This window comes from Nicotiana attenuata, unplaced genomic scaffold, assembly GCF_001879085.1.
Source record: "Nicotiana attenuata strain UT unplaced genomic scaffold, NIATTr2, whole genome shotgun sequence".
In the NCBI taxonomy this organism is placed as follows: domain Eukaryota; kingdom Viridiplantae; phylum Streptophyta; class Magnoliopsida; order Solanales; family Solanaceae; genus Nicotiana; species Nicotiana attenuata.
Window position 1 is genome coordinate 175,744 of NW_017671180.1, and position 23,341 is coordinate 199,084.

At 40.2% G+C, this 23,341-nt stretch overlaps 1 protein-coding gene across 1 annotated transcript; it reads right to left on the reverse strand.

The window, feature by feature from the left end:
* Positions 1 to 14,789: 14,789 nt before the first annotated feature.
* Positions 14,790 to 21,622, reverse strand: LOC109206461. The gene is made up of 11 exons (XM_019369283.1): positions 21,461 to 21,622; positions 21,004 to 21,358; positions 20,110 to 20,450; positions 19,149 to 19,360; positions 18,751 to 18,893; positions 18,032 to 18,330; positions 17,769 to 17,845; positions 17,422 to 17,658; positions 16,394 to 16,787; positions 16,151 to 16,265; positions 14,790 to 15,175 (listed from the first exon to the last, which is right to left on the reverse strand). Exons 1-11 carry the CDS (start codon positions 21,620 to 21,622, stop codon positions 14,790 to 14,792), a joined length of 2,721 nt encoding a protein of 906 aa, XP_019224828.1.
* Positions 21,623 to 23,341: the final 1,719 nt, after the last annotated feature.

The window sequence follows — 23,341 nt, forward strand, 5'->3', positions numbered from 1 at the left end:
CCCCCCCCCCCCAATTTCTCCTTAAAATTCATCAACCAATTGCCAAAAATAAAGATAAATTCATGAAATAAAATTGAAACCAAGTATAGAACACTTACTACAATACATATGGTGAAAACTACTTAATAAATTGCCTCAATCCAAGTTCCACATCTCAAGATATGATAAAAGGACCCAATACCGAGCAAGCCAAGTGATGCTCCACAAATGCCATTGCGCGTGTATCGACCTCCGAACAGCTCGAAACTAGCGAAAGCAACTCAAATACATCAAATAAAGCCCAAGGAAATAATTCCAAATGATATAGGTCGAATCCTTAATCAAAACTCAAAACCGGCCAAAAGTCACACTCGGGCCTGCACCTCAGAACATGACAAAACTTATAAAATCTGACAACCCATTCAATTACGATTCCAACCACACTAGTTTCACTAAAATCCGACTCCAAATCGATGTTCAAAACTCAAAAATTCGCTTTATGATGTTTTAGACAACCCCCCCCCCCCAATTTCTCCTTAAAATTCATCAACCAATTGCCAAAAATAAAGATAAATTCATGAAATAAAATCAAAACCAAGTGTAGAACACTCACTACAATACATATGGTGAAAACTACTTAATAAATTGCCTCAATCCGAGTCCCACATCTCAAGATATGATAAAAGAACCCAAAACCTCGATATATAATGAGTCTACCCAGAACTTCCGCATTTGCGAACAAAACGCCACACCTGCAGCCTCGCAATTGCGAGCTAAAACGTCGCATCTGCGACTTCAGCTTGAAGGACCATGATCGGACCTGTGGAACAACTTTTGTGCCTGCGTCTCTGCAGAAGCGTATGCACCACTACAGAAGCGAACTCCCAGCTCACGTCCACTCTCGCAGAAGCATTCCAGACCTCGCAGAAGTGCTTACGCATCTGCGCTTATTCCTCCGTAGAAATGGAACTCACCAAGACACCTCCGATTCGCATAAGAAAGAATTCAATCACATAAGCACGTCCGCACCTACGGCCAATTTTTGCGCAGGTGCGATGAACCAGCACCAGAACTGCCAATATGACCAAAATAAGCCGAAACTTGTCCGGAACACGCCCGAGCCCCCTCGGGACCCCGTCCAAATATTCCAACAAGTCACATAACATAAAACAAACCTACTCGAGTCCTCAAATCACCTTAACAACATCGAAACGACGAATCGCACCTCAAACCAAACTTGAACTTTCAACTTCCAAAACTTGCCCGAAATATATCAAATCAACTCTGATGAATTAAAATTTTGCACACAGGTCCCAAATGACATAAAAAATTTATTCCCATTCTTGAAACTATAATCCAAATCCAATATCCTCAAATTTAACTCCCGGTCGAACTTATGAACTTTCCAAACCTTCAAGTTTCCAATTTTTGCCAATTTGTGCTGAAACCTTCTAGAAACATCCAAATGCAAATCTGAGCATACTCCCGAGTTCAAAATCACCATCCGAACCTAACTAAACCATCAAAATCCAATTTGAGGTCAAATGCCAAAAAAGTCAAACTCGGTCAATTCTTCCAATTCTAAAGCTTCAATCATGAAATTCATTCTTCCAAATCAATTCCGGATAGCCTGAAAACCAAAATCGACGATTCACACAAGTTATAATACATCATACGGAGATACTCGTGCCCGTAAACTACTGAGAAAAGTATAAATGCTCAAAACAATCGGTCGGGTCGTTACAGTTTGCCTCTTCGTGAGGTTGTTCTTTGATATTTTTACTCTCTTTTATATAGTGGATTGCTCATCTCTGCCGTGGACGTAGGTCAATTGACCGAACCATGTTAAATGTTTGTGTCTCTTCTGGTATATTACTCTTTTGTTGTCCGACTTATCATCGTTCAAGGTTTTTTTTACTAGCTTCCGCATGACACATGATGTAACGACCTGGCCTATAATGACCCGACCGGTTGTTTTGAGCCCTAGCACATCATTTTGAGTAGATTCGTTTCATGTATTATGACTTGTACGTATAGTCGGATTTGAATTTCGGGAAGTTCAGAGTTGATTAAGAAAAAAAATTCTCAATTTGGAAGTTTTAAGTTGAAAAAGTTGACCAAGATTTGACTTTTGAGTAAATGACCTCGGAATCAAGATTTGAAAGTTCCAATAGGTTGGTATGATGATTTTAACTTGGGCATGTGTTCGGGTTAAGTATCGGATGGTCCAGAAGCATTTCAACGTTGATTGTGGAAAGCTAGAATATTGAAGGTTTTAAAATTTCCTAAGTTTGAGTTGAAGTAGACTTTGGTTTTATTGCTGTCCATTTGGGATTCCGAGCTTTGGAATAGGTTCGTATTGTGATTTGTGACTTGTACGCAAAATTTGGCGTCATTCCGAAATGTTTACGTGTGATTTGAACGCATTCGACGAAGGATGAATGTTTGAAAGTTAAGAGAGTCTAAGAAATTGATTTTGATCCTTAATTCTTGATTTCAATGTTGTAATTTGTGTTCCGAGCCTTTGGACAAGTTTATATAGGGTATATAAACTTGTTAAAATGCGAACGGGGTTCCTCGGACCTCGGGTCAGTTTTGGAGTGGTTTCGGACCACTTTTAGGCCTTTTGGAATTGCTGATTATTGGTGTCGGGGGTGTGATATGCGATTGTGGATGTCTGGGCCGCGATCACGAAGAGTAAAGTGCGATCCAGGCCTTGTGAATCGCGATCACGTAATTTGTACTGACAGTAGTTTGACTTCGGGAGCTCATATCTTGCAATCTATAAAGAATTTGGAGATGATCCAAAAACGAAAGAGTTAGCCCTTTGAATCTAGTACTCAGAAAACCAAACGGATTATCATTTGGAATTTTGTGCAAAAAATTATGGCCATTATACCGAATGGTGTGTGTGAGGAAGAAAATAAAATTTGTACGTCGCGATAGCATGATTTTTGCCGTGATCGCAATGAAGGAACAATGCTAGAACTTTTGTTAACCATGATCGAATGGGTAATGACCGCGATCGCGAAGGAGGAGGCCTGGCAAGTGTATTAAACAACTAAATTCGGGATTTTGAGCTCAATTTCTTCGCTTTTAAGTTCTTGGAGCAGATGTGGGGAGATTTGGGCCGATTCTTAAAGATCATTTTCGCTATATATCATGAGGTAAGTTATTACTACTTTTTGTAAGATAAATACATGGATTATATATGGGTTTAAACATGGAATTTTGTAAAAATTGTGGGATTTGGAAGAAAACCTAGAAAATGGTATTTTCAGATTTTGACCACGAATTTAGGCATGAAATTAGGAATAAATTATATATTTGAGTTCGTGGTATTATGGGTAATGTTTTATCTTAGAATTTTCGGAATCCAAGCACGTGGGCCCAAGGGTTGACTTTGTTGACTTTTCAAGCGAAGTTGGGAATTGTTATAAATTGATTAATTAGGACTATTGGAGTATATTTTTATTTGTTTCTAGTTTCAGATAGATGGGCATTGGTTTTAGGTGCTAGTGAGGCGATGGAGCCGATTATTGAACTTCGGAGCGAGGTAATTCTCATGTGTAAACTTGTGAGGGAGAAACTACCCCCTAGGTGATGTAAGTGCTATGTGCTACTAGTTGTGGGTGTTATGTACGCACGAGGTGACGAGAGTCTCTGTGTAGCTAAAGCATGTGTGTGTCCGGGCAGACTTACGACTTTGTCATGTAATATTTGAATTATTTGAACTCATTGTGCTGGCTTAATTAATTGAATTTGATAATTGAAATTGATTTAGAAATATGTATATCTTAGATCGATCCTTATCACCTTGAGTTGTTGGCAAGATATTTGAAAAACGGTAAAAGTTATATTCACCTTGTGCTCATGTAATGTATCGTAAGCACGCGTCTCGTAATTCGATGATTTTCTTCCTTTTTTGTGGAGTGGGCCGAACGCCTAGGTAGTATAATAGATGCATCTATGGTTCATGCCGCTCGACCCTCGGCAGTATACATATTATTCTGGATCGGGCTGAAAGACCCCGGCATAATCGTGCATTATATCGCTAGTCAGAATATTCACGAGACTATCCTTCCTCTGATGCCTGCACTTCATATAGTTTTTCCCTATCCGTTTGATACTGGCACTTGATATAGTTGAGTTGTGGAGGTAAAATAAGGGAGTAAAAGATTGATATCCTTAAAAGAATATTTTTAGAAGATTATGTTATTTACGGTTTTATCCCATTATTATTGTGGTACTTTACATTTGCTCATGATTTACCATATTGCTTTAATTGACCTCTAGTAAGTTTTGATGTCGATCCCTCATCACTACTTCTCCGGGGTTAGGCTGGATACTTATTGGGTATGCATTGATTTACGTACTCATGCTGCACTTTTGCACTAGATGTGCAGGACCTGACAGGTTTAATTGATGGTCATCTTGGCGTGTAGGCGGAGCTGCTGAGGAGACTTTATGGTGATGCATATTCTAGGCTACGTATTGCAGCCCATAAAGTCTCCATCGTACTATTTACTGTCTTATTTATATTCCAGACAGATGTTGTATTATTATTAAACTCCTTAGTAAATGCTCATGCACTTGTGACGTCGGGTTTTGAGATATTCTGTAAATTGTTTGGGGTTTTTCCTAGCATTTTCGCACTTTTGTTAGTTATTCTACCCTAAATTGTAAGTTTTCATGATTTTAAAGCATTGATTTCTTTGTCTAATAAGATTCATGATTTCAAAAATAATAAAATGCATAGTTAAAAGTTGGTAGTTCACCATTGGCTTGCCCAATGTCTACGTGGGCGCCATCACGACCTATAATGAGCTTTGGGTCATGACATGGCCGGTTGTGTTGAGTATTTCAGCCCTAATACCCTATTTATCTCCTCCTCTATGTTGTATCATGATTACATGACACATAGTCCCTAAGTTGGAGCTTTAAGTTTAAAGAGTTGGTCGTAGTTTGGCTTTTGTGTAGAAGACCCCGGAATGGAGTTTTTATGGTTCCAATAGCTCCTTATGGTGATTGTGGTCTTAGGAGCGAGTCCGAATGTTGATTTGGAGGTTCGTAGGTCATTTTGGCGTGAATTGGGGAAAGTTAGAAAATGAATGTTTAGAAGGTTGTGAAGTTTGACCGGGAGTTGACATTATTGATATTGGGGCCACAATCCGATTTCAGAAGTTGCAATAGGTCCTTCATATAATTTATGACTTGTGTGCAAAATTTGATGTTAATCGGAGTTGTTTTGGTATGAATCAGCATTGGTTTTGGAATTCGGAAGTTTATAGTTTCATAGGCTTGAATTTCGGTTGCAATTTGTAGAATCGATATTGTTTGATGTGATTTTTGGGCTCTAGTAGGTCCGTTGTATGTTTTGGAACTTGTTGGTATGTTCGTACGGGGTCCCCGAAGGCCCCGGGTGTTGAACAGAATGAATTCAGATCAATTTTGGGACTTGTGCTACTGCTGAAGTTCCAGCTATCTAGTGTCATTGCATCTGCAGAGGGATTAGCCGCAGGTGCAGACTTGCAAAAATGAGTAGTGGACCGCAGAAGCGAAGCTGGCTTTGCCCAGCTGGGATCGCATGTGCGAGGTGATTTCTGCATCTGCGAGTCCGTATGTGCGGTGAAGTGGTTACAGATGTGGAAGGGGGCAAGCTTGGTCAGTCATCACATAAGCGGAGAGTTTTACGTAGGAGCGCACTCGCAGGTGCGAGATTGTATCCGCAGAAACAGAATCCCCTGAGCTTAAGTGGAATCCGCACCTGAGCTTAAGTGGATCCTACTTAGTATAAATACATGTAAAAACGTTATTTTATGGACTTTTGACACATCTTAGACCTAAGGAAGCCAAGGAGGAGGTGGAGAAGCAAAAGCTTAAGGATTCATCATCCAATCATCACTCAAGACAATGGTTTGGATTTTTTTTATGTTTTCCTTTTACTTAAACATATTTTTGATGAATTACACCATATACATGGAGTAGTTCTCTTTAGGGTTTGATGGATTTGGTGTATTGATACTTGTTTGTGGATAATTAACTCTAGTTTTATGTATTGAATCACTTTGGATGTTTTAACTGTTGCATCAATATTCACGTGTTCATGTAACCGAGAGAGGCATAACTTGTGATATTGTTGCATGATATTTTGTTGGTTGAAGTCATTAACTCTTCTTAGTAATTGGAAGAGGCTAGTGGAATTGTTTATTAAACTTAGTTAATCGAGAGAGGTTCTCCTAAAGACTAATCCACTACGAATTCTTACATATCTTCACGTGCTTAAAATTGGTTCATCTTGTGAGGTTGTGACTTAATCGGGAAAGGAGTTTCTACAAATCAATTGAACTAAGAACCAAGTGAATTCGAGAGACTCACTTGAACATTAGAAGTGAATTATCTAGAGTTAAATCCCAAATATTTATCTTGCTCCTATCCTATCAACCCTATTTTCTCCTAATTGATATCTTCCTTTGCTCAATACTTGCATCGATTGTTATTAGCCAATAGTTTAGACTCTTAGTTAATTTTATTAATTAAACACAAAACTCTAAATTGTTTGTCATCTTGGATAGCAATCTAGCTATAAACTACGATAATATTGTTTAAATCCAATCCCTGTGGATACGATATTATAATTTACTATATTCGACTAGCGAGCATATTTTAGTGTGTGTATTGTGCTCGTCACGAACTCAGAGGAGGTTCGATGCAGTATGGGTGATTGTGGATAGGTTCACCAAGTCGACTCATTTCATTTTAGTGGTGACTACTTATTTTTCAAAGCAGCTGGCTCAGGTCTATATTCGCGAGTTTGTCAGACTTCATGGCGTGCCGGTATCCAGCATCTCTGACAGGGGCACACAGTTACATCACAATTCTGGAGGGCCATACATCCTGAGTTAGGCACGCGAGTTGAGTTGAGTACAGCATTTCACCCTCAGACGAACGTACAGTCCGAGCGCATTATTCAGATATTGGAGGATATGCTTCGTGCATGTGTGATGGAGTTTGGGGGTTCTTGGGATCAGTTCTTGCCGCTTGCAGAGTTTGCATATAACAACAGCTACCAGTCGAACATTCAAATGGCTCTGTATAAGGCTTTGTATGAGAGGGAGTGTCGGACTTCAGTGGGTTGGTTTGAGCCGGGTGAGACCAGGTTATTGGGTACAGACTTGATTCAGGATGCTTTGGAAAAGGTTCAATTGATTCAAGATCGACTTCGCACAGCCCAATCTAGACAGAAGAGTTATGCTGATCGGAAGGTTCGCGATGTTGCATTCATGATTCAGAAGCGGGTCTTACTCCGGGTTTCACCCATGAAGGGTGTTATGAGGTTCGGGAAGAAGGGTAAGTTGAGCCTTAGGTATATCGGACCTTTTGAGATTCTTGAGAGGATTGGAGAGGTGGCCTACAAGCTTACACTACAACTAGTCTAGCTGCAATTCATCCATTATTCCATGTTTCTATGCTCCGGAAGTATCGCGGCGATCCATATCATGTGTTGGATTTAAGTTTAGTCCAGTTGGATACCGATTTGTCTTGTGTTGAGGAGCTGGTAGCCATTTTGGACAGGCAGGTCTGAAACTCGAGGTCGAAGAACATTGCTTCAGTGAAGGTTCAGTGGAGGGATCAGCCAGTCGAGGAGGCGACTTGGGAGACCGAGCATGAAATGCATAGCCGTTATCCTCATCTTTTCACCACTTCAGGTATGTCTTTATACTCATTCAAGGACGAACATCTGTTTTAAGAGGGGAAGGATGTAACGAACCGGCCGATGGTTTTGAGTATTTTAGCCCCGGTCCTTATTTTATCCTTCTCTATGTTGTATTATGATTATGAGACTTTCCGGGGGCATTTGGCTTTGATTTCAGAGTGAAATGGGACACATAGTCCATAAGTTGCAGCTTTAAGTAGAAAGAGTTGACCGTATTCTGACTTTTGTGTAGACGACCCCGGAATAGAGTTTTGATGGTTCCAATATCTCGTATGGTGATTTTTGTATTAGGAGCGAGTCCGGATGTTGATATGGAGGTCCGTAGGTCATTTCGGCGTGAATTTGTGAAAATTAGAAAATTAAAAGTTTGGAAGGTTGGGAAGTTTGAGCAGGAGTTGAGTTTATTGATATCGAGGTCGGTATCCAATTTTGGAAGTTGGAATAGGTCTGTCATGTCATTTATGACTTGTGCAAATTTGAAGACAATCGAATTTGTTTGGTATGAATTGGCATTTGTTTCGGAATTCGGAAGTCATAGATTCATAGGCGTGAATTTAGGTTGCAATTCGTAGAATCGAAATTCTTTGACGTGATTTTTGGCATTGAGTAGGTCGGTTATGTGTTTTGGAACTTGTTGGTATGTTCAGACAGGGTTCCGGGAGGCCCCGGTGTTAAACGGATTGTATCCAAATTAATTTTTTGACTTGTGCACTACTGCTGCTGAAGTTCCAACCATCTGGTGTCATCGCACCTGCAGGGAGATTGGTCGCAGGTGCAGACTCGCAAAAGCGAGTAGTGGAGCGTAGATGCGAAGCTGGCTTTGCCCAGCTGGGATCATAGTGAGAGGTGGTTTCCGCATCTACGAGTCCGCAGGTGCGGTGAAGTGGTCGCAGATGTGGTAGGGGCATGCTTGGTCGGTCATCGCAGAAGCGGGGAGTTTTCCGCAGGAGTGCACTCGCATGTGCGAGATTTTATCCGCAGAAATGGAATCCCCAGAGCTTAAGTGGAATCCGCACCTGCGATGGTTTTTCCGTAGGTGCGGCATGATTAGGTCGCAGCGGACTCAACCTTAGGAAGAGTGAGCGCTAATACTTTTACCCAATAGTGGTATCGGGGTCAATTTCCACAGGGAGCTAGAAAGGGAGTTGGATATTTGTTTAGCCTAGAATTGCGTCCTTGCTTCTAATTGATCTTCTATCATTTTTGGGTTTTTGTGATTATCAACTACAATTTAACAACTACTAATTATAACTAAATTATGCGAAGAGATTTAATCTAGATTGTATGCAACATAGAGAGAGGCACTAAGGTCGTGGAATTTACCTAGGTGGTCAACTAACGGGTCGAGATTCCTAATACGAGAATGATGATTATGGGGCTTATGACATAACCGTTGCACGATAGCACTCACTCTCACACCTCTCGGTAGAAAGAGTGATTTTGCCCAATTGACTCTCTCGAGACCAATTGGGTAGGCTAACAAACCAAGCAACTTAGGGTTCAAGTTGGGTAATCACTCTCTCGAGGTCTTACCCGTTAATTGGGACTACCATTCTCATGGGTCCATCCCAATTCCTTGTTGGGTTAACTTTGGAGTCATAGACACTCTTTCTCAAGAAGAGTCAAGACTCACTAAGCTAGACTTAGTGTTTGCAACCACCAAATCCTAGTTAAAACATAAAATCAACCCAAATATCAAACACCCAACATCATTCAAGCACTAAACAATCACACCCATTAATTACCCACACTAGGGTTGAGCCACAACCCTAGCTAATGGGTTTAGCTAGCCATAATAGCAACAGAAATTAAAGAAGAAGTAGATAAAATCAACATAATAATTAACTAGGAAGTTAATCTACACGAATTCACGTTAAAACAAGGTTAAAATGCCCAAAATAGGCTAAAACTTGAATCTCACGGGTGCTTCTGCTCTCTGATGTCTAAAACTTAACCTAGAAATAATAAAATATTCTATTTATACTATGCCAGAAAAATCAAACAAAAATACCCCTGCGGGGCTGGCGTGGACCGCGCATAAATGCAGCGCGGCCGCGTAGGGGTCTTGGCCTTCTATCATTCACTTCTGGAACTGGGGACGCGGACCGCACAAAGAAGTAGCGCGGCCGCACAGGCTAATGAGCGCGGACCGCACAACATTGAAGCGCGACCGCGTAAACACCAGCGCTGACCGCGTAGAAATGAGCGTTGACCGCGCTTGGAGACTCCTGAAATGGGTGCTCTCTGAATCTCCTAGCGCGGCCGCGCAACAAATCAGTGCGGTCCGCGCTAGGTCCTCCTGTCCCTACTTCAATGATATTTGATACTTGAGCAGGTTTCACTCCGTTTCGAGCTAGTTCTTGACTTTCGTCATCTTGTCGCTCAAACCTGCAATCAAGCGCACTTTGTAAGCATTCTGAGTCTATTTCATGACAATTCATACATAAGGCATAGGCATGTATGGGCATAAAACGTGTTAAAATCACAGTTATCACGGCATCGCAGATGCAATGAAAGGCTCGCAGAAACGCTTTTGCTCGGCAGAAAATGGGAAATTTCGTAGGTTTGTTTCATAATCCACTTGTGGACTTATAGAGCTCAATGTGAGGCGAATGTTCGGGAGATTTTTAGAGAGATTGTTGGGGTAAGAATTCCTAATTTGGTTTTTGTTAAATTACACGAATCTATTGTTGTTTTTATCATCTAATTAGGGATTTGAGTTGGAAATTTGAGGAAAAATTTATAAAACTCCTCAAGCTGAAAGTTGGGGATTTGAAAGGTGATTTGAGGTCGGATGAGTAATTCTTGTATGGTTGGACTCGTTATCGAATGGGTGCTCAGATTTTATAATTTTTGTCGGGTTCCGAGACGCAAGCCCGAGTTGACTTTTTGAGTGGACTTTTTGATTCTTTGCAAAGATCGTAATTTTATTGTTCGAATTAGTTTCCTATGGTTTATATTTATATTATGAAGTTGTTTTGGCTAGATTCGAGCTGTTCAGAGTTGGGTAATCAAGGGAAGGGCCTACTAGTAGTTTGAGTTAGCGTTATTTGAGGTAAGTGACTTGCCTAAGCTTGTGTGGGGAATTCTCCCCATTAGGATTTGTGTTGGTTGTGGTATAATTGTGATATGTGAAAGCCAAGCACGCACGATGATGAGTGTGTATATGGGCTAACTGTGAAAATTATCGGTTTTAGCTATATAGATTCCTTTCATGCTTTAATTGAGTTACCTTAACATGTTATAGTCATCATTTCTAGTCTATTTTCACATGTCTACTTATTTTATCTCTTACTTGCTAATTGCTCTACACGTTTAGTTGAAGTTCGTGTTTTCTTTATTCCGTATTCATTACATAATTTTTGAAATCTTTACTTGAAGTTGTTATTCTTGGAATATCTTGTTGTTGAAATTGGTATTGAATTATAAGGGACGTAATTTGCATTGAGGCAAAGTGTTAATTTGTGAAATACTATTCTTGTTGACTTATTCACTTCCGATTGTTATTGTTGAGACTTTGTGTATATTGTGGTTGAGCCGTGGGCTCCTTATTGTGAAAATATTGTTATTGTTGATTTCTTTGGCAAGTTGTGATATTGGGCACTTAAGGTGCGATTTGTGATACATTGTGATATTGATACGCATGCGGCGGTATAAGATTTTGGGGTCGAACGCATGTGGTGAGATGAGGTGGGCTTGATAGGTGTGGCTAGTCGGGGAACTACTAGAAGTCATGCGGTATGATAAGGTGGGCTAAAACGCAGGATGTTATTTCAGGAAAATCATTTTCAAAACTAAATGTAAAGGCTCCTGTGGTGATATAAGGAAAGATTGTGACTTATTCTTGTGATTTGAGACTACAAGGCGGTACCTTGGTAGTGACTCTTGTTGGTATTTCTCCATTGTTGCACTTATTTTTGGTTGTTGTTTTCTTAGCATAATAATATTTGCTTCCCTCTGTATTGTATTATTTCTTTAGTTTCGTTTAGCTACCTTGATATGTTATTAGTTGTTTCAATTTCTTGTCCATCATTTCTACACTGTCATATACTCGTGCAGATTTTGTTATTAAAAACCAGTAGGGCCTTGACCTGACCTCGTCACTACTCTACCGAGGTTAGGCATGGCACTTACTGGGTACTGTTGTGATGTACTCAATCTACGGTTCTTGACATCTTTTTATGTGGATTCAGGTACCTCCTACCAGCCCAGGTGTTAGTAGAGCTCAAGTGCGGAGACTTCCAGGTATACCTACCGGCGTCCGCAGGCCTCCCCTTCTAGCTAGATTCCTTTATTTCATTATCATTTTTATAGACATTAATGTATAGGATTATTCGGTACTACTACTTAGAGCTTGTGACTTGTTTTCTACCGGCTTTTAGGAGTTGTACATGTTGAGTTGTAGATTTTATTTTATATAGTCGTTGAAGTTTTGAGACATTAAACTATTGCTTCAGTCATATCTGCATGAATGTTAGGATTACCTATAGTGTAAGAAACTACGTGATAGAATATAAGGGTCCACCAAACTCTATAGAGAACCAGGTTCTCTATAAGGTTCAACAGAACACACACACACTACAGTAAGTAGACAACAAGAGGAATTTTACGTGGAAAATTCTGAGCTCAATGGGATTAAAACCCACGACCTACCCTTGTTGGATTTCAACTTCACTACTGAGCAACTTTTAGATTACAACTTATGCAATCTAGGAATTAACCTCTCAATACCTCACTAACTTGTAATACTCTATTACAAGACACTTTGTAATAACTCTATTACAAAGACTTCACAACTCGCAAACTCTAGCCAAGACTCAAACACAAAGGCTTAAGATTTACAAAAGTTTCCTACAGAATACTTCTAAATAAGCTAAGTATGAATTACACTTGAAGAACTATTACAAAGTTACAACTCAACTAAGAATATACAATAACTTGATGCGGGAACTGGTCCGCAGTTGTTTTGTGCTTTGTTCTTGATGCACTTGAGAATTACTTACAGGATGATCACGTGAGAGAGCTTGAGTAAAAATCTCTAAGTGTTCTTGTGATTGTTTTACCTTCCTTGATGTTAATAATACATCTGTAACATCACTTACAATGATATAATCAAGGTAGGTAAAAAGCCTTCCACAGAAAGTTGACTGTTGCACTTTTCCTGTACTATAGTGTGTGCATGCAGCAACTTTTCCAGCTGGAGAATTGACTTCGTACAGTCACCTCGGGAGCTGGTAGGGACCTGTTCCCTCAGCTGTTCCTTCGACTCTGAAGAGTTGAGCCATATCCCAAACTGGATCCCAATTTGGAACCTTGTGATCTTAAGATCTTGAGAATGTATAACAGGTTCCTTATCTGCTTCTTTATAGTAAGTTTGTTAGATCATCAAAACATAAAACAAGGTACTTATAACCAAGGTACTTGTAACCTATCAATTTCCCCCTTTTTGATGATGACAAACTCATAATTAAAAATCCCACAAAGAGCCACACAGAACCAGACAATAAACCAGGAAGACCTTAAGTTTCCCCCTGAATCTCTTCACTCCCCCTTAATCAGTGCAAATCACAATGTAATTATTCTTCCCCCTTTTTGCATCATAAAAAGATCAGTAATAGGCATTAAAGCAAGAAGGAAGTCTATCTTTAAGTTAACTCATGCTACTAATGTGCACACAATCATGACTAAAAATAGAGCATAAAAGCAAGGTATAAATAGCAAAAAGGGAAAAGCTTGCATTAACATAATTTGGATTTTACAGCAGGATCAGAATCAATGTTACTACCACATCCACAATTTAGAACAATCAACAAAAATACAACAAGTTATCATCATAAGAGCTGACACTGAGGGACTTGACCGCAAACTAGATTATAGACTTGACATTGAGTGGGCAGTATTTAAGGAGCACTGGAAGGAGAAGGCTTGGACGCAGCGGCAATGGTTCGGAGGACTAAATCCATTCGAGCATTTGGTGACATTTGCTCATTGAGCAGTCTCTCTTTCAGGTCCTCCACTTGTTTCCTGAGCGTTCTCCTTTATCAAGCAGCAACCTCTTCGGTTTGAGAGCTACTGGAACCAGGTGCCTCTTACAGCTGACTTAACCGAGTCTCAAGGATAGCATTCCTTGCTTTCAATTGCCTTATCTCAGTAGTAGCACTATTTTGAGCATTTAATAACTGAGATATAGTAGAAGTTTTTCCAACCCCTCCAACTTTCTCTATACACTCACATTCTTCAAGAGTGGCTTTTGAAAAAGTTTGCTTCGCGGTGCCCACTTTAGCTAGTCCTAGAGGAACCTTGAAGTGCTCAAAGACCTTGGTGACAAGGAACGCATACGGCAGCCTATGATTACCATCTTTAAAGTCTACCACTTTATTCATGTGCTCTATCATGATCACAGGCAGATTGATGGTAGTGAAGTTGTCCAGTGCTTCCATGAGGAACAGGTCTGTACGAGAAGTGATAGATCTTCTCTCAGCTCGAGGCAGCAATACTTTGTTCTCCATCTCAAATAGCAGTTGGTATACAGGAAGGAGGGCCTTCTTCTGAACCCGTTCCCCCTGCTGAACTGCTTTGTCCTTCAAGATTGTGTTTCTGAAGTTTTGAGTACAAGCTCCCTAAACACTAGACAGCCCTTCAGCAGGCACGCCAAGAATAAACCCTAACAAGGCAGAGTCCATTACCATATAAACTCCATTCACCAAGGCACAAATGTGATCATTCACAACCTTGAACAAGTCGGCATAAAAACTTTGAACTTCCTCCTCATATACCTTAGTAGCATCACTTGTGAACAAGTGTGTCCATTGTTGGAACTCGCAGATCTCAACCAACTATCTCATACCAGCCTTCTCCAAGACATCAGGGGCAAATGTGCGACCCCAAAGCACTTTTTGACTTCTCAATCTCTCTTTCTCGGCACTCCCTGGATCACCAACTCCGGCCTTCTTTGAGGAACCAGGTTCCTCATCGGTATCAGCTTTTTTCTTAGCGGACTTGCGAACACTCTTCTCCTTTTTATCATACTTAACAGATATATCAGCTAATTCTTTTAGCACATTCTTAGTAGAAACAGCATCATCAGACATAGTCAAACTTTTAGAAGAAACAGAATATCCCTCTTTTGGATGGGGAGACCATGCTTCTGTGACAACTTCCTAGTCAAGGAACTAGGTTCCTCGGCTTCTTCCTCATCCACATTAACAACAGGCACTATCTTCTCATTTATAACGTTGACATCTTTCATTAATTTTCTTCTCATTGACTTTGCTTCACTGTTCTTAAGCACAGACTCAAGAGCATCCTTCTTTTGCAACCTTGTTGTGGGTCGCATAGGAGTTGGCTCTTCATCAACAACTAATATACCCCTAGGGAAACTGGAAATTGGTAAATCATCAGAATCCCCTACACTATCCTCCTTTTGTTCTTCAGGCACAGGTCTTATCTCAGGCACAACCACACTCAGAGGCTCAGCATCTAAATAAGGAGAGGGAGCAGGGTCAGCACTAACCTAGGGTTCCTAAGAGAACCCCTGAGTTGGATCCTCCGAAGGGGGATCAGGTCCTCCAGCAGGTTCCCCAGTAACACCTTCCTGACGATAGTTTAACAGGCACAAGCTCATTACCCTCTCCAGCAGTCACAGAATCTTCCCCCTGAGTCTTAAGACCATCCTCACTTCCCTTGACCAAAACCCCTTCATTAGCTATGGATAGCGTATTTTCTATAGCTTCCTTTTCTTGTTAGTCCTTGGGAAACGCAGGAGAAGTAGGAGTGTTACCTGTGGACACGGGATCAAGAGCAGTCTTTGTTGAGTCAACATTTTCAAACCCCTCAGTTTGATCTACCTTTGACCTTTCTTACATAGGAGAACTTAAGATTTCCTGATTTTTGTCATTCGTAGCAGTACTCATTTCATCCCCCTTTTCTGGTGAAGTAGGAGAAGAGCTATGGGCTACAAATCTTTTGGGAGTCGATATTTTGCGACTCCTTTGAGAATCGGAACTCGATTGGGTAGGAAAGGAGACGGGATATGGAGGTGACTCTGCTCTAGGGTTTTGGCTAGCAGTAGTGTGGAGAGAGGAGTCTAGGGTTGGTGTTTCAACTGGCGAGGACTCAGTGGGGGTGTTGCTTGGAACGCTAGGGGTTATTTCATTTTCAGCCATGGTGAGAATAAGAGAGACGATTTGGAAGACTGAAGAGAGAAAGAAGAAGAAGAAGAAGAAACATGTTTTGAAGTGTTGATGTGAAGAATTTAATGACAGTGATAGATGTATTTATGATGAATGAAGGACCGGTTAGAAAGGACGGCAGTTTTTAGGGAGTTGGGTCGATTTTTTAACGGATGAGACGTTTGGGTTCAAAAGACACAAAACTAAAAACTGACATGCTGATGACATGGCACTTTTTTTAATCATTCAAAATTATGCATGAGAGAACAAAGAAGCTACTAACCTGTGTTAGGAGAACCAAGTTCCCTGACTAATCTTGTATCAGTAAGCTTTCCCCTTTTTACCAGCGTATACGGCCTCAACTGCTTATTTTCTCTGTAATCATCAAGCGTGTCTACCTGTAACAGTATAGAGATGAGTTAGACTTTGCTAGAAAATACCTTTTAGCTAATTTTACCTGAAAATTTCTTTCATCGCCAATCTTTGAGGGACCAGGTTCTCAATTGGGTTTTATCCACCCTAGTGCCAGATGATTTTTCTCAAAGTGTTCTCTACTCAGGGCTTTGATAAATATATCTGCAATTTGATCTTCAGTGCTGCAGAATTTCACGCATATAAGCCCTTTTTCAACATTGTCTCTGAGGAAGTGATGACGTACATCAATGTGGTTAGTCCTCTTATGTTGAACTAGATTTTTTGCCATGTTGAGTGCACTTGTATTATCACATAAGATAGGCACACAGTCTGAGAACACTCCAAAGTCTTCCAACTGTTGCTTTATCCACAGAAGTTGAGCACAGCAAGAGGCAGCTGCTACATATTCAGCTTCTACAGTTGAGAGTGCCACTGAGTTCTGCTTCCTTATACCCCATGAGGTTGAGCAAGAGCCTAGGAAATGTGCAATTCCAGACGTTCTTTTCCTGTCCACCAGATATCCCGCATAATCAGCGTCAGCATACCCAATAAGATCAAAGATGTTGCCTGAGGGATAATAGAGGACCAGGTCCTGCATTCCTTTGAGATATCTCAGTATTCTCGTGGCAGCCTTCATATGAGATTCCTTAAGATTGCATTGAAACCTTGCATAGAGACCCACGCTAAAGACAATATCTGGTCTACTTATAGTGAGATGCAGGAGTGAACCTATGATCCCTCTATACATGGTCTGATTTACAGGGGAACCAGGTTCATCCATGTCTAGATGGGTGGCTGTGGCAATGGGAGTGTCGACTACTTTTCATGCTTCCATATCAAACCTTTTCAGCAGCTCCTTGATGTACTTGTGCTGACTTATCAATGTTCCCTTCTGAGATTGCTTCACTAGAATTCTTAGGAAGAAATTCAGTTCTCACATCATACTCATCTCGAATTCACTCCCCATGAGTTTTGCAAATTCTTCACAAAGAGAGTTAGGTGTGGCTCTAAAGATGATATCATCAACATACACCTGCACAATGAGCAGGTTCCTCCCATGTTTTTTTAGAAAAAAGAGGGTTGTCAATTTTCCCTCTTGTAAAGCCATTTTCTTGAAGGAATTTTGACAACCTTTCATACCAAGTCCTAGGAGCCTGTTTTAACCCGTACAATGCCTTGTCCAGTTTGAACACATGCTCAAGATGCTCGTGACACTCAAAACCAGGAGGCTGCTTGACATCGACTTCTTCTTTCAGATATCCATTTAGAAATACACTTTTTACGTCCATTTGGAACAGTGTGAACTCCATATGAGATGCAAAGACAATTAGAATTTTAATGGCTTCCATTCGACTTCCATTCGAGCTGCTGGAGCAACTGTTTCATCATAATCGATCCATTCTTCCTGATTGTAGCCTTGAACTACAAGCCTTGCCTTGTTTCTCGTTGTATTTCCAAACTCATCAAGTTTGTTCGTGAATACCCACCTGGTTCCAATGATAGTTCGATCTGTAGGTCGAGGAACCAGGTGCCATACCTTGTTCCTTTCAAATTGATGCAGCTCCTCTTACATGGCTGTGATCCAGTCTGTATCTTTCAATGCTTCTTTGATATTTCTGGGCTCTATTTGGGAAAGAAAGGCTGAGAAGGAAAGTGAGTTTCTTGCTTTTGATCTGGTTTGAACTCCTGAGTCAAGAGGAGTGACTATGTTGTCAAGAGGATGTGAGCTTTTGTGCTTCCAATTTGGTACCTGAATCTCATTGGTAAAGGAACCAGGTATATCTGACTGAGGTTCTTGGGCGCTTCTTACTTCAGCAAGTGAAGTACCTTGGAATGCATCAACAACTCTGTTTTCAGCTTCAGTTGTTGTAATCGGGGGACCAGGTTCCTCTCCAATGGATAGAGATGTATTTGCATCATCTTCACTGGATTCCTTGCCATGGCTCATCATGTCTGCTTTTCCATTTACAATGTCAATAACTTCACCTGGAACAGATAAGGGCACTGCATCCTGATCAACACGTCTGTCCTTCTCACAGGAGAGGTGAGCTTCATCAAAGATCACATGTATACTTTCCTCAACACATGGAGTCCTTTTGTTGTACACTTTGTAAGCTTTGCTTTGAGATGAGTATCCCAGAAAAATTCCTTCATCACTTTTGGCATCGAATTTTCCGAGAGCTTCCTTTCCATTGTTGTGAATAAAGCATTTACACCCAAAAGTCCATAGATGTGTCAGTGTGGGTTTCCTTCCATTCAGTAGTTCATATGGCGTTTTGTTCATAAGGGACCTGATCATGCACCTGTTCACCAAGTAGCAAGCAGTATTGACAGCTTCTACCCAGAAATACTTTGTGATCCCACTGTTAATTAGCATTTTTCTTGCCATGTCTTCAAGAGTTCTATTCTTCCTCTCCACAACACCATTTTGTTGAGGTGTTCTTGGATCTGAGAAATTGTGAGTGATACCATTTTCAGTGCAGAACTCATCAAATTTGACATTATCAAACTCTGTCCCATGATCAGACCTAATGCAGGCTACTTTATTACCCATCTTCACTTGGATCTTCTTGACAAAAGCAACAAATACTTCAAAGGTTTCGTCCTTGGTCCTGAGGAACAAAGTTCAGGTGAATCTGTAATAGTCATCAACTATCACAAAGATGTACTTCTTTCCTCCTCTGCTTGGCACCCTCAAAGGTCCACATAGATCCATGTGAAGGAGATCAAGTAGCCTTGAGGTGCTAACTTCCTTTTTGGGCTTGAATGAGGATCTGACTTGCTTCCCCTTTACTCATGCATCACATACTTTGTGATCCTCAAAGCTTGACTTGGGCAGACCACGAACCAGGTCATTCCTGACTAACTTGTTCAGCAATGTGAAACTTGCATGACCCAGCCTCCTGTGCCATAATTCAGCATCATCATCAACATCACTTAGACAGCTTAGATCACCATTCTTCAGACACTCAAAATCAGCTACATAGATATTCTTGTATCTTTTTGCCACTAACACCACCTCAAAAGTCACTAGGTTTGTGACTGTACAGATTTCTGACACAAATTCCACCTTGTTTCCCTTGTCACGGATTTGGGAAATGCTTAGCAAGCTGTACTTCAACCCGTTCACGTAGTACACATTTTTGATTTAGTGAGAGAGAGACTTCCCAATCCTTTCTACTCTTAGAATGTATCCTTTCTTGCCATTTCAAAAGGATACACTCCCTCCTTGCAGGGCCTTAAGTGAAAGGAAATCATTTGTACTTCCAGTCATATGCTTTGAGCAGTCATTATCCATGTACCATTGTAGGTTGCTTCCTTTCACTGTTCCCTACACAAGAAAATCAGAAGATAGTTTTAGGAACCCAAACTAATTTGGGTCCCTTGTAATGAGGAAAGGGGTGAATAAGGGATCTTTTGGTCCATGCAGGAATCATGCATTTTTTATATGAGGGACCAGGTTCTCTACCAGTAGTTAATTTTTCAACAAAAGATTTGTTTTTCTGATGTGACTGAAATCTGGCCTTACAGTTTTCTTTAAGGTGCCCATTGTTACCGCAGTGAGTGTAAAGCCAATTGTCAGGTACAGTAACGTACTTGCTATGAGGGTTGTAGGGAATATTTTCCCTTTGAAACCCAATCCCATGCATGTTTCCCTCATTGCAGGTGTACATGGCAGTGATAGCATCAGAGGACCAGGTTCACTTGAGTGATTTTTCAAGATCTCTCTTCACTCTACCTAGTTCTTCCTGAAGTTGTTTGTTTTTCTCAAGCTCAGCACATGGTCTAGACTTCACTGAATTTAACTCACTTTCAAGCTTAGTGTGCCTCGCTTGCAACTTCCTTTCCTTTTTGTGAGTTTTCAGGCCTACTCTCCATTTTAAGTTCCCTAATTGTTTCCTTCATATCCATTACCACCACTAGTAGGTCATCTCTCTCATGCTCAATTCTAGCAACTCTCTCAATTAAGACATCTTTTTCCCTACTTACACTCTCAATGGTCTCTTTTAGGTCTACCACAACAACCATTAGGTCATCTCTTCCTTGTTCTACATTTGTAATTTTTTCATCTAAGGCATCCTTATCTTTCTTCAGGTTCTCAATTGTTTCTTTTAGATCAACTACAGCAACTACTAGGTCATCTCTGGTCTGTTCTGCTTCTCCTAACTCTACAGTCAAAGTATCTTTATCATTTATAAGACTGTGATAAGTATCAATTAATACATTCGCCAATGATATGACTTTTTTTTGGAGAATAAGATTTTAGATTTCTCTGAACATCCAGAAAATTTACCTCATCATCGTCATCATCTTCATCATCATCACACTGAGCCATCAAGGCAAAGATTGAATCATACTCAGTTTCTTCACTTTCCACTGCCATCATTGAACTATCACCATGATCATTTTCTTCTTCAAATTCGCTAGAGGAGTCTCCCCATGCAGCAAGATCTTGTTTAATAACGTTGTCAGCGGTATTTTTCCTATTAAAGCGTTTATCAGGAACCGGGTTCCTCTTGGCTACTTTGTCAAAGTTGTTTTTGTACTGATCTTACTTTAGGAGAGGGAAATCCTTGATGAAACGTCCTGGCTTGCCACATTTATGACAGAGGTCATAATTTTTTCGCTTGCTGGAACTTTCCCTTTTTGGAATGCCTCCATTCCTGCGAACCATCTTCTGGAATCTTCTTGTTATGTAAGCCATATCACTATCCTCATCACTTGTACTAATGCAGTTTGTCTTGAGGACCATGTTCTTCTCTTTTGTGGGCTCTCTTCTTTCACTGTCCTTCTTTTTCTTCATTTCATATGTTTTTAGATTGTCGACAAGCTCATCAATGGTTAGCTCCTGCAAATCCTTAGCCTCTATAATGGCATTCACTTTGCTTTCCCAAGAACTGGGCAGAACACTGAGGATTTTTCTGACAAGCTTATTTCTTGGAATAATTTCACCAAGAGAGTAAATCTCATTAATGATAGAGGTTAACCGGGTATGCATATCTTGAATAGATTCATCATCTTTCATCCTAAAAAGCTCGTATTCAGTTGTAAGCATGTCTATCTTGGATTGCTTAACCTGCATTGTTCCTTCATGAGATGTCTGAAGAGATTCCCAAATTTCCTTGGCTGACTAACATGCTGATATCCTGTTGTATTCATCAGGACCAATGCCACAAACAAGAATTTTCTTTCCACGAAAATTCCTCTCTACCGCCTTTCGATCAGCATCATTGAATACCTTCCTAGTCTTGGGAATGGCTACAGCTGGGTCGCCAAGGTTCTTGGAAGAGACAAAGGGTCTGTCACATATGACATCCCATAGCTCAGAATCTTCATCCATGAAGATGTCGTGCCACCTAGTCTTCCACCATCCATAATATTGATCGTTTAACCTTGGAGGTCTGTAAGTAGACTACCCTTCTTCGAAGTTTGGAGGAGCAGCCATGAGGATCCTTTCTAGGTGTTAACCTGATAAAAATAACCTGCTCTAATACCAATTGATAGAATATTGATCCACCAAACTCTATAGAGAATCATGTTCTCTATCAGTTTCAACAAAACACACGCACACTACAGTAAGTAGACAACAAGAGGAATTTTACGTGGAAAATTCCCAGCTCAACGGGATTAAAAACCACGACCTACCCTTGTAGGATTTCAACTTCACTACTGAGCAACTTTTAGATTACAACCTATGTAATCTAGGAATTAACGTCTTAATCCCTTTCTAACTTGTAATACTCTATTACAAGCCACTTTGTAATACCTCTATTACAAAGATTTCACAACTCTACTAACTCTAGCCAAGACTCAAATACAAAGGCCTAAGATTTACAAGAGTTTCCTACAGAACACTTCTAAACAAGCTAAGTAGGAATTACACTAGAAGAACTATTAGAAAGTTACAACTCAACTAAGGACATACAATAACTTGATGTGGGAACTGGTCCGTAGTTGTTTTGTTGTTTGTTCTTGATGCACTTGAGAATTACTTACAGGATGATCACGTGAGAGAGCTTGAGTAAAAATCTCTAAGTGTTCAAGTGATTGTTTTACCTTCCCTGATGTTAATAATACGTGTGTGACATCACTTACAATGATGTAAGCAAGGTAGGTAAAAAGCCTTCTCCAGAAAATTGACTGTTGCGTTGTTCCTGTACTGTAGCGTGTGCAGGCAGCAACTTTTCCAGCTGGAGAGTTGACTTCGTACAGTCACCTCGGGAGTTGGTAGGGACATGTTCCCTTAGCTGTTCCTTCGACTCTGAAGAGTTGAGCCATATCCCAAACTGGATCCCAACCTGGAACCTTGTGATCTTAAGATCTTGATAATGTATAACAGGTTCCTTATCTGGTTCTGGATAGTAAGTTTGTTAGATCATCAAAACATAAAACAATGTACTTATAACCAAGGTACTTGTAACATATCACTAGGTGCCATCACGACATCCTACAGAGAAAATTGGGGTCGTGACACCTGATTATTTTGATCCTAACAGTTTTCTTCCCTAGAGAAAAGAACACCTTTTACTAGTTTTTCCAGCATCTTTCCATCATATTCAAGACAAGTAATTGGCAAAAGCTTTTCCAGATATGATTGTCACTATATTGCTATAACAAGCTATGTTATTTGGACTCTCCATAAAAGTTACTCCCTCCATTTTAATTTATGTGAACTTATTTGACTGGGCATAGAGTTTAAGAAAAAAAAGAACAAGATTTTTGAATTTGTGGTGTAAAAAAAAGATTTTTGAAATTGTGGTAAGATGTCATTCTTTTTAGCATAGACTAAAAAGAAAATAGGTTCACATGAATTAAAATAGATGGAGTAATACTAATGTCGGATCCTAAAATAAAATACCTCTTTGGAAGATCCGACTATCTTTGAAGAGTTCAAGTAACATAAACAGTAAGTGTGCATTACGTCAACCTACATGAATCTTTAATTGCACTTAGTCTATGTCTCTTCAATTACAAGACAAAGGAATTCATTTATGATGAACGGAGGAAACTCGTCGATCATCATGTGCACGCAGAACATATGCTAGCTATGAGAGAATGT

Coding starts and splice junctions, on each gene's coding strand:
- LOC109206461 (XM_019369283.1), bottom strand. CDS start 21,622: ATGGATGAAGATTCTGAGCTATGGGATGTCATATGTGACAGACCCTTT. Junction 19,361..20,109: donor GAAAGGAAGTTGCAAGCGAG/GCACACTAAGCT, acceptor ATCCGTGACAAG/GGAAACAAGGTGGAATTTGT. Junction 15,176..16,150: donor ACTTGGTTCTCCTAACACAG/GTTAGTAGCTTC, acceptor CTCCTTATTTAG/ATGCTGAGCCTCTGAGTGTG.